The sequence below is a fragment of the Hippocampus guttulatus genome, chromosome 2 (assembly GCF_054856545.1).
Source record: "Hippocampus guttulatus isolate MCC_2025c chromosome 2, RoL_Hgut_1.0, whole genome shotgun sequence".
NCBI lineage: Eukaryota > Metazoa > Chordata > Actinopteri > Syngnathiformes > Syngnathidae > Hippocampus > Hippocampus guttulatus.
Genome location: NC_141262.1, coordinates 15,792,501 through 15,804,557, shown reverse-complemented (window position 1 = coordinate 15,804,557; position 12,057 = coordinate 15,792,501). Strand labels below are relative to the sequence as shown.

The 12,057-nt window shown below is 44.3% G+C and overlaps 1 protein-coding gene across 1 annotated transcript in view; it reads left to right on the top strand.

Moving 5' to 3' along the window:
• gpc3 (glypican 3) overlaps window positions 1-12,057 on the top strand; it is a 98,666-nt gene that overhangs the window by 76,925 nt on the left and 9,684 nt on the right. Inside the window, exon 7 of the mRNA XM_086138831.1 lies at window positions 3,606-3,792. Within this exon, the coding sequence (XP_085994957.1) occupies window positions 3,606-3,792 (187 nt within the window). The remainder of the gene's footprint in view (window positions 1-3,605; window positions 3,793-12,057) is intronic.

Here is a 12,057-nt window from a genome sequence, read left to right as displayed (position 1 = left end):
GGGGGAGTTGAACCCACAATCGGTTGGAGGCTCATACCTGCTGCCGGGTCTTAGTAAAAAAAAAAAAAAAGACAAGCTTTAATGGAAAACAGACTGAGCAGTTGTCAACAATGTCTCTTTTATCTGTCCCAATGCTCCTATGCGCTTTGGGGTTTTTGTCTTATTGAATTCCACGAAAGTCCCTGGTGAAGCAACTTGAGGTTTTGTGGTGAATCTCGATTGCTCCTTCCAGATCACGGTTCGAGCCATGCCAAAAGAGCCGCATCACTTGTGACACAAACATACAATCCAGCCCTCCCCTGCTCGCACTGCCAAGGCAGAGGCCAGCAGCCGGTGGGGAGAAGCCACCGCGCCCTGCCACAGAGGCCCACCCCTTTGTGGAAAAGGGCACCGCGCAGGGCTACTGCTCGCTTCCACCACTGCTATAATTATGCTGCCCACGTTTTTGTCCAATTCTTGAAAAAACATCTTACTTCTTAGCCACTGTGCCTCTGCTCGTATTTATAGCTGGCATGGTACTGACGTTGCTCTCCTTGTGTAGGACTGAAAGAAACTTCTTATATTTGATTCCAAAATGTTTATGTTGTGTTTTTCTACTCCTTTTCTTTACTCCATTACTGCACTTGGTAGGGAGCAGTGTTTTTTTTTTGGGGCCGGGGGGAAATGCTCGACAGATAAATTCGAGTTGAGCTGAGGTCATTTCTATCACGATATATGTTTTTGTTCATTTGGTTTTGCTTGGATTGAGTTTTGTCATGTTTTCCTGTCGCTGCTTCCATGTCTTGTCTGTGTCATCAGATTTTTGTGTCCTCGTGTTCTGGTGAGCCCGGTCCCTTGTTTCGACCAATCGGTTCCCTCTCATCACTCGCATGAGGTATTTATCATCACTCGTTGACTTGCATTTAGTTCCAGTCTTCTTCGGATTATTTCTGCTGCTTCTGTTTCTGTCTTGTTGTGTTCCCGTCTTGTTTTGTTCCCAGTTGTGATCAATGCACACCCAGTTTTTGGTTGAATTTATATCCTGTTTTTGTTTTTTAAATTCTGAAACTACAGTCTTTCTGTTTCCATGCACCTTGCTTGCCTTTTTGTCTTTTGTGAATAAATATTTTGGAGATTCCTCTTGCTCCCCGGTCTTGCCTCCCTGCTTGACGTGTCTCGTCGTGAGCATTTAGTCAAATGGCAGTTTGAGTTTTTGTGTTAAGGTATGTTTGCTTGCAGGTGATCAGTTACTCTTAATGGTGCTTGCGCAACTTCACATTGGGGCAGTTCTGCCATTCTTGTGGGGGTTTTTTCTTCTTTTTTTTTGTCATGTTTTCTCCCCCTAATTTCTACCGGACCATTGCATCATTGTGCCTCTTTTCAAGTGTTTGTTTGCCTTAGATGGGCTACAAGGGGCCCTCACAAAGTCCAAACAGGTTGCTAGGCACGATGAGAAGCAATTTCTCCAAGTCAGTAAATCTGTGGAGGACTCTGGCCAAAGTGGACAAACAGTGTCCTGCCCTTAAAGGAGTCTGTTTAGTACATTTAACTCCCACTCATCATTGAGAGAATTTGTCCTCAAGTGACACCTCTTGTCTCACGTGCGTATCGTCCTTTCTGCCTGTAGAAGGCTGCTTGTCCATCCTAATGTGTATGTAAATAGCCTTTTAGAAAAGTTTGCTCTTTTATCGTGCCGGGATATAAATTGAGGTCTCTTTCCGTGGGCATAGTGAAATAAAGTGATTGTGTGTTGCGTCTGTCTGAATTCTTGAGTTGATGTCACTTGTAAAACCCAGACCGACGAGTTTGTATGGCAAGGAAGAGAACGGGTTTGTTTATGCTCAGACTGACATCAGTTTGTGATTAGAGTTTTATACTTCAGCTGTCTCTGTCTATTGCTTATACACGCACACAAAGTCCAATCACAGCTGACCGGAGACACAGCACATATGAACTACATTTTCTCCCAGAGAAAGCCTAAACAACGAACACAACAACAATCGCGCTGACATATGCAGATAGAAGGAACTCAATAAAAAGCATACAAGGAGACAGAGCGGTGAGATGAAAGGAGGAACTCGCGAGGCAGGCAGTTGGAATTTAGCACATCTGCGAGCTTGGCAGGGCTCTCAATCATGTGCGATGTTAAGGAGGCTGAAAGATGGTCAGAGAACGACAAGCGAGGTCGTCTCTGCACTCACTCACATTTTTTCACCAGTTGGTACAAGAATGAACTCCTACCCCCCACCCCCATTCATCCTTTGGTAATGAATCGTAAGAATGTTTCCCCTTTCAAGTTGTGATGTTTAACATGATTTTAATAATGGAATTACACACCGCAATACATTTGTACTTTGCACTTTTTTTCTGAGATTGCATTGCCGGAGTGCTCTGAAGGACACTTCCGTTATGTTCTGCATAACACTTTAAGAGCTTCTGTAAATGTCTTGGCAAGTACCCGAGAGTTAAGCTGCTTTTCAGCCAAGAGGCCAACTCATGCTTACAATCTGCTGTGACAACTGATGTGACGAAAGAGAATTCACACATCATGGCCACAGGTTATTTTGGTAAATGACGAATCAAGATTCAGGTAGAACAAAGAGGTCACGTCCAAGCACCTTGATTGGTTGACAAATTGCAAATTATTTAATGATTTTCTTGTCATCAAAATACTAACATAGATAATGAAACAAAATTTATACTTTGTAAATATAATTAGGTAGCACGTGGAGGAGTAAGTATGTCATCCTCAAGTCCATAATTCCTGGGTTCAGATTTTGGCTCCGTTCTTCCTGTGTGAAGCTTGCATGTTTTTGTGGATTTTCTCAGAGTACAGCACATTCCTCCCATATTTTAAAAACAGACATTGAACCCGATAATACTTCTTGCCTGAAGTCAGCTGGGATAGGCTTTAGCACACCCGCAACACTGATGAGACGAGCGCTTTTGAAAATGGGTGATGAATGCAGGGTCAGAGCTACAAAGCGGCCAGGTTTGGCCATGGCCACCCCATGTCAGTCTGTGGTCAGTCAACCCACCTGGCCACCCCTACACCAAGGGGAAAATATCTTGTAGCTGTGATTTTTCTTTCTTCCGTGATTGCAGTACTCCCTTAGTGTGTTTACACTCCATCATCTGTTTAAAAAATAAATATACAATTGATCCGAGTGCAAAATGTGAAACAATCACTTTTAGGTAAAGACCATTCAAAATCATGACTTCCCCGCCATAGGAAGCTAACATTATGGCTGAGAAGTCATGGTTTATCATACTATCCACAGTCATGGTCTTATGAAGTAAAATGCACATATATATATACACACACACACACATTCCATGAAACCCTGACTATGGAGGGTGTGATAAAGAATCACAGATGCACACAAGGCCACCCGTGGCCTGGCCACCACACTGAAAAACTTTTGGCTACTTTCCCTGGATGGATGCATGGATAACAATTTGTTTGCTGACTGCAAGTGATTTTGGTGTTGCTTTAGGTGATTCATACCCTACAAAATAAAATCCTAATGTGGCTCATTCTCGTTACTCCTTGAATGAATGTCATATTTTACTGGCTTTACTGTCAATGCGCTGATTGGCTTCACCACTTTCTGTTCCTTCCACAGTTGCTGCGCCATGTAACGGTATCTGAAAAACGCTGGAGGGCCCGAACGCGCACAAGTGGGGTGGTCGGGTGGAGCGACGAAGGCGACGAGGGATTCCAAAGCGGCGACTGTGATGATGAGGACGAGTGCACTGGCATGTCGGGCCTGGGACCACCACCACGACGCAAACGTTTACGCGTCTTTGCAGGTGAGATGCATTCATTTATTTATGACCTTTTTTGTCCATTGCTGGGTACCCGTTCGACTGAACAGAGCTGTACAAAAGCAGGTAATATTAGGTACAAGAATGTACTGTTTCCACCTAGCCAGCCAGAGCCAATACCATATGGGTGATGTCAACGACCTCTGGTCGCCCATTGATCAAGCCGACTCTTAACCAGCGTGTCATCGTCATACTTCAGGACACACAGCTTCAAATGACAAATATAGACACTAATGCTGTAGTGAGTTGTGGAGACAATCGTCTCCCTTTTTGTTGCCGTTAGTCATACCAACTCCCAACTCAAATCAATTACCTCACCCATTGTTGTTGTGTGCTTGCTTGTGTTGTTCCAATTCATTGTTTCAATGTGCTGTGAATTTCGTAGCTTTGCATAGCCCTATTTTATAGTGCCCCCATATCAAAGCCAAATAGTGGACCCCCACTATTTATAAGGATTGCCTGACTGAAAAGAATCAATTTCTGTAAATAAATAAATACATAAATAAAAAATTGACATTACTCGAAAAGTGATTATACTGTAAGCTCTTTGGGCACCGTGAGCTCTTGGAAAAGACTGCTGGTTCCTGACCCGAAACTGTTGGATCCAAGCAGTCGCGGCATGAACTGGCAGTCGTTGATAGGTTTCACAATGTTCTGGTGAGCGGTTGGTACGGTGGTCTGATGTTATGTTTCGTCCCAGTTTGGTGAGACTTTTCTGAGCCAAAGCAGACATGGGCACCACGGTGCGCAGAATTGCTCTTCCACCGACTGTCAATCACTTGACTGAACTCGGCTGCTGGGTACAGGTGACAATAATGGTTTGTTCTCACTTTAAAAGACATGCACTTGACTTTATGAGACAGTCTGTGAAAACATTTCGGTCACAGGCTATGAAGTAGTTGTTCATTAACCAAACTAGAGCTTTTTGCTGTTAGACTGGTTAGCGCACGGCAAGTTTCCCGCTGCAGTGAGTCAAAGCGAGCAGAGTCCAAACACAAGCAGAGGTGTTTACATGACGACTGTACATCTTGACACAAAAGTGACACTCTGAGGTGGAAGACGTGAGACTTCCTCAGGTAGCCGCCTCGAGTCGACCTCTTGACCTCAATGCTGTCAGTTAAAATGGTCAGACGGGCTCTGCTTAGACCAAACAAAGAGCAACTGAGGCTACAAACTGCTGGCAGAAAAGAAATCAAACAGAAAAAGAGGGAGAAAACTGCCGGGGAGCGGGAACAAGGGAGCCCAACACGCCGACACAAAGCCAGTGCAGCTGAGCAAACAAGGCCAATGGAGTAGTCCGACTGTTGGGGATGTTATGGCAGAGATTTGGGTTTTCTGGGCAGGGAACAAAAGTAAGAAGCAGAGGTTAACACGGGAATCCTGGAGGGCCGCCACTTGCAGCGGACTTGACCGTGAAAGCCTCATGCCATCGCTTCTGGACTCTAATGTCTCACTTCCAGGCACATCAAACTGTGTCTTATTTCTTTACAAGCCGCTGAAGGTTAAGTCAGTGGGACATTAAAGCTATAGAAGCAAAGCTCCATTTGAAAATTCCCTTTAGCCTTCTTCTTACAGGTCCGCCTTCGATCGACAACTGTTTTGAAGGAGGAGTGGCCATGTGTGTTGTGTACAGTATTTGTGATCTCGACAACAGAAGAAACTTTCAAGATATTAAATGTTACGATGTGTATACCCAGATTTCGATTTTGCTTCAATTTTGTGACTGTCCCCAGGCTGTTTAGACCCCTGTGCATGTAAGCTAGAAATGTTTGCAGACCTTGGTAAGTCCCCACTCATTGGCAGACACACAGATAGTGGCTGATAGCCTGCAACGACCCATCAAAATGCTGACCTTGCATGGCCCTTTCAGCCTGTTTTGGTCAAATATGGGACTGGGGGATTGAGGTTCAAAGGTCAACCTACAGAGCATGAGGGCTAATGGGCTGGATGTCTGAGCTGTGGGCCTATTGAATGGACGAGCCATACCTGCTTTCCCAAAGCCAGGAGTGCAAGGACGATACAACACATGACACAGACAAATACTGAAAACAGAAAGGTGACAGAAGCCACAACAATAAGGTGCTGAGAGGTCCGACGCGGGGCAGAGATGCCCGCATGCTTGGTTGTCAACCTCCAAACACACGGAGGATGTACCCAAAACGTGCCTAATGGTTGATCTGTCCCCACTCGCCCTCAACACGGATTCCATGACTGACTGATTACCTTTGCCACACACACACACACACACACACACACACACACACACACACACACACACACACACACACACACACACACACACACACACACACACACACACACACACACACACACACAGACATACGCAGTTCCCCTCCTGACCAATCATTCCTCTTGCCGAACATTCCCCAAAACATTCCAGGCCAGGAGAGCTATTCCAGGACAGGGACAACCTCCCGGCCCCCCGCCCTGCCCCCCGACCCGTCACCAGCAACCAAGCACAAATCAGTCTTTACTGTGACCTCTGATGATGTGTTGTCCCCTGCTGTGCTTTGTGCTACGGAACTGCTAAATTATTTGAGGCTTTTTTGTTGTTGTTGTTTTTTTTACATTTTTATTTTATTTTTCTACCTTACCTCCTCGTGAGTGGCAACACGGTGAACTAGTGGCTACTACATCTGCCTCACAGTCAGGAGTTGAGTCTTTGTTGGAACATCTCTGTGTGGAGTTGTGTGCAAATGACTTGACTGGCGAACAGTTGAGGGTGTGCGCCGTCTCTCGGCGAATGTCAACTGATCCAGTTTCATGCCAGCCTACTGAGGGCAAGTGACATAGAAAATGACTGGACGGATCTTCTTAAGCATTCCTACACATTTGTCACAGTGTTTTGCAGAACATTTTCTAGAACATTCACTTTCATCACCTGCACCACTATGTACTCTATTGTTACATTTATGTCACAACAAATAAGAAAAAAATATTTTAAAATGAAACAGAAATATATTATGTTCAATCAGGGACGATATGCTAAATATTTGAACGGGTTTTTTTTTTTGTACTGTGCAAGAATTATTATTTATCATGTATTGAACGTGACGGTGTGGGCAGTGATGAATGGATGTTAATGAGGGCTCACCTGTGCACAACTGGCCTCAAACCATTCACCCTCTATGACTAAACTCTTTCTTTATTGTTTTGTCGAAATTTATACTTTTTTGGAGTGGGGGGGGGGGGGGGGTAAAACGGCAAAAGAAGTACATCGCTCACTACACCATTCAATGTAAAGTGAAATGCAAGTTATATCTTAGGACTTACGTAAAATGAGTATAAATTGGAATTCCTCCAATAAAAGGTTATTTTATTGTACAAAGCCATATTAGGGCCACTCTGAAAAGACAAAATACTAATGATGCTAGAAGAATTACAATCAACATCATAACTTAATAACAAGTAATTCTGTAGGGAAAAAAATACTCAAATGAAGTCAGGAACAAACTCAAGCTTTCACATTATTGAAGTCATGATGTTGCAGAATTATTTTACTATAATTATTTCTAATATTTTTTACCATCAACTGGGTTGATATTAAGACCGTTGAATGGTTTTACAAATTGGCTTTTCATGGATGCTTTTATTTTTTCTGTGTGGTCCTTTGTATTCTTTTAACCTTTAGTTGACTGGAGAAACCTCTGGAAAATACTAGAAACCTGGAACTATTGAATAGTATACCAAAATGATTTTTTTAATGTACACTATAAGCGTTGATTGGCTTACAGCCAAGCAAGCCGGAGCACTTTTTTTTTTTTTTTTGCCCGGCTGGATATGCATTGTAACTCAATGTCCTCAGCAGGAGCCACGTGAATAGACCTCTTGTAATAACGGTGCACTCAGACGCTCGGTCATTTTAAGTACCCCAAAGGAAAGCTTTTCTTCTGGAAGCTTTCTGGAGCATTTCATTAAAATGGCAGGTTATCAAATTCCAAAGTGGAAATATTGCCATCATGTCAGACTGTTCGTCTTTGTGTAAAAGAAAGAGGAATGTGGTGAGTGAATGCAGGGGAAGAGTAGAATGTGACCAAAAAAAAAAAAAAACCCCAAACCAAAAAAACAAACACCTCTGATAACTTTTGGTTAATACACTGGGAACCTAAACATTGTGCACTCTGGATGTGGGTCAAATTAACACCCATACACGTTGCCAGTGCGCGAACCTGGCATGTAAATTAGCTGCAGCTGTGACCTTTGACTCTCGGCACCTGATAGGTGAGTCACACGGCGCCGCTTCTCCATATTAGTGTTTACCACATGTTTTCATCCGAGCAGCCATATTCCAGACACTGTGGCTCACGCTATATCCACTCTGTTTGCTGTGTGTTTGTACTTCCAGTATATTACGTTCTCGAGTTGATTATGTGAGCTATAACACACGAGCATGCTTTCTGAGTGCAAGATTTTCTACATGTGGTGGCCACGCACGCACCACCTGCCCGAGGAAAAGATGTGTCGGACATTGATGTTGTGGAGGACTTTTGAAATTGTCATTCTTGCAAAACCTTTAATTGTACAAGCAAGGTTTACAGGGCACATTTTGTGAAAGTGTGACTTTTTAAAAAAAAAAAAAAAATAGTTAGGCCTCTGGAGTATGTACCCACCCGTCAAGCATGAAATTACCTAACTGAGGAAATATTCTTTGAAATGCCTAATTTGAATTGAATTATGCCACATTGCGGATCACTGACAAAAACATCAAGTTCAAATCAAACAACTTTATCGAGTGACTTTTGAGAAGAATGCGGAGAGAACCAAACAGCTGTGGCATGAGTACGTGGAGGTACGTTTTGTCCACTTGAGCATTGTGATGATCGGGCACATGTTTTTACATGTAAATTTAGCATAAATTCGAACTATTCACCCTTTGTGCTGCTATTTCACAAAATGGCGTCATCCACCGTCTTGCCAAAATGACCCCTTGCGACACTGATTCTGACAATTTTGGACCAATGGCACCACCTTGTCACAGTAAATAACCAGATGCAACACAATGTCATCTGGGACAATGTGTCATTTCACCGCTTCTGCTCTTTCGCGCAGAACACCATCCATAGTTCACAGTGCTGTACTTCCCCCATATTTTCCATTTCTAAACCACATCGAAGAGATTTTTTTTTTCTCAGCATGTCGGTGGAAGTTTTCTGATTTCCGGCTCCAGGCTGTGGTGCCCCTCATTCAGGCCGTGGAAGAAGCTTGTGACCAGATTGAACTCGCAGCTGTGCAACGATGGAGCCGTCATTCACGACGTTTCTTCCCCTGTTGTCTTGCCATTGAGAATATTGCCTGCAGTGTTTCTTTGGAAATATTCAGCCAGGAGAATGGATGTGTAATATTTAATTCATTTTATTCAGATTTCCTTATTTGTTTTGTTACTGAAAAAGTACTTTTAGCCTGTACTGGTAGTACACAGTTTTCCTCTGTTTTCGGGGCTTATGGAATTGGGACATGGGTTTTTTTTGTCATTATATATGACTTATTTTAATGATATGGAGAAATAAACTGTATTTTGGATAGTTTGCGGCATTGAGCTTGTGTTGAGTTTGAATTTAACATTTATGTTTGCACTTTCTGTGTACTTCGCTTTCAGTAATATAATCACAGAGAGGTAGAATTGCTAATTGTGTTTTAAGTTTAATTCAGCAATGTGTAACTGGTTCAAACACAATTAAGCCAAATGAAAATGTATCGGTGTGTGTGTGTCTGTGTGTTTCATATGGGAATCCATCCATCCATCCATCCATCCATCCATTTTCCCCCGCTTATCAGGGCACGGGTCGCGGGGGCACCAGCTTTAGTAGGGAAACCCAGACTTCCCTCTCCCCAGCCACTTCTTCTAGCTCTTCCCGGCAGATCTCGAGGCGTTCCCAGGCCAGCTGGGTGACATAGTCTCTCCAGCGTGTCCTGGGTCGTCCCCGGGGTCTCCTGCCAGTGGGACATGCCCGGAACACCTCACCAGGGAGGCGTCCAGGAGGCATCCTAATCAGATACCCGAGCCACCTCATCTGGCTCCTCTCGATGTGGAGGAGAAGCGGCTCTACTCTGAGCCCCTCCCGGATGACCGAGCTTCTCACCTTATCTCTAAGGGAGAGCCCGGACACCCTGCGGAGAAAACTCATTTCGGCCGCTTGTGTCCGGGATCTCGTTCTTTCGGTAACGACCCATAGCTCGTGACCATAGATGAGGGTTGGGACGTAGATCGACCAGTAAATTGAGAGCTTTGCCTTTTCTCTAAAGGAGAGCCCGGACACCCTGCGGAGAAAACTCATTTCGGCCGCTTGTGTCCGGGATCTCGTTCTTTCGGTCACGACCCATAGCTCGTGACCATAGATGAGGGTTGAGACATACTGTAGATCGACCGGTAAATTGAGAGCTTCGCCCTTTGGCTCAGCTCCCTCTTTACCACGACAGACCGATACAAAGTACGCATCACGGCAGACGCTGCACCGATCCACCTGTCGATCTCTCGCTCCCTACGGCCCTCACTCGTGAACAAGACTCCAAGATACTTAAACTCCTCCACTTGGGGCAAGATCTCCTCCACGACCCGGAGGGGGCAGTCCACCCTTTTCCGACTGAGGACCATTGTTTCAGATTTGGAGGTGCTGATCCTCATCCCAACCGCTTCACACTCGGCTGTGCAACGCTCCAGTGAGTGTTGGAGAGCCCTGCTTGAAGGAGCCAACAGTACCACATCATCTGTAAAAAGCAGAGATGCAATACTGAGGCCACCGAAACGGACCCCCTCAATGCTTCGGCTGCGCCTAGAAATTCTGTCCATAAATGTTATGAACAGAATCGGTGACTTGTATATTGTTTTGAAGAAGTGTTTCATTTTGCACAGGATTTGAACTGTTCTGCATTTTTTGTGTGTGACTTTTCTCAGTCCACCGATCATTTGCCAAAATGTTTTTCTGCGAGAGAGAAAGAAAGAAAGAAATTAAAGACAAGATAATGGACAAGAAAGCAGCAATGTAGTGGCACTACATGTCATTAAATTTTATTCAACCGCCAATCAAAATATGCCCCTTTCAGACAACTTCGATCAGCATTCACTCCTTATTTTCTCAGGAATTACTAAAAAAAAATATAAAAAAAAATCCCATCCTAGTAAAAGAGTTCTATATGTAAAACCCCTTTGTATGTTGTGTTTAGAATGATCAGTGACGATAAAGTCAAGTGAAAATGCTGTACATTTCTGGAGGGCAGCAGAGGTGTGAAAAGGTTGATGGACGCTAGAGCCGGACATGGTATAATGTGAAACCATCTGAATGCCCGCTGCCCAATGTTTTCTTTCATCTCTTTTTCAGCTCATAAGCAACCTCTGTTAAGTCAGCCAATCCTGCTCCTTCCTCACCTCCTCCACGCCCCACACAAAAATGATGACGTTTGCCACCATCTGTGTAAATAGGCTTGGCTAGTTGCAATGGTGCTCTCTGGTTCTTACTAGATCCACTGTGTTCCCAGCTATGTGTGGACGAGTGTGTGCGTGTGCGTGTCTGTGTGTGCTGTTTTGAAAGGAGATTGGAGAAAAGTGAGGGCAGGAACAGAGGGAGGAAGTTCCCCTCTTATTGAACGCTTGCTGGTTTTCTGCCATGCCGCCTTTTCATATGATTCCAGGGATAAAATCCTTAAGATTATTGAAAGGCCAGAAGGGGATCCCTGTTTTGAATTTCGGTGGAAACAATCACAGATCTGACTGGATTCTCATCATTTTCATGAAGGGGGCCCACCAGCGCTTGATTCGTTTTGTAGGCTTTATGCATATTTCTGTTTGTGTGTGCCTTTTGGAAAAGCGTTTGTTTGCTCAAGAGCTTTATTTACATTCACAGGCACTTTTGGATGCACTAAATTGATTCCAGGCCCGTTCCTGGGTTGTGTCCATCAGCTCAGCCACAGTCCACAAACACTCTTGCACACAGCGGGTCCATTCTCGAGGCTCACTGCTCCTTTGCTTGCTGCCACATTAACACACTGCAGCCATTTTGTGGGAATCTCCGAAGGAACTTTTTAAAGGCTCGGCTGATTTACATGTTACACGTTAACCCCCAGCTCTCACATGCGTCTCCAAAATTCTCCCTCTTCGAACGTAGCCGTGTCTCTTTCCAAGCGGCCTTCGCTTTTGATTATGCAGCTCATTCTTGAATGTAATTCAACAATGCCGTGAGCATTGCTGGAGCACTCTTGTCAATCGGCTGTGAGCTGTTGCATAAAACCACAGGC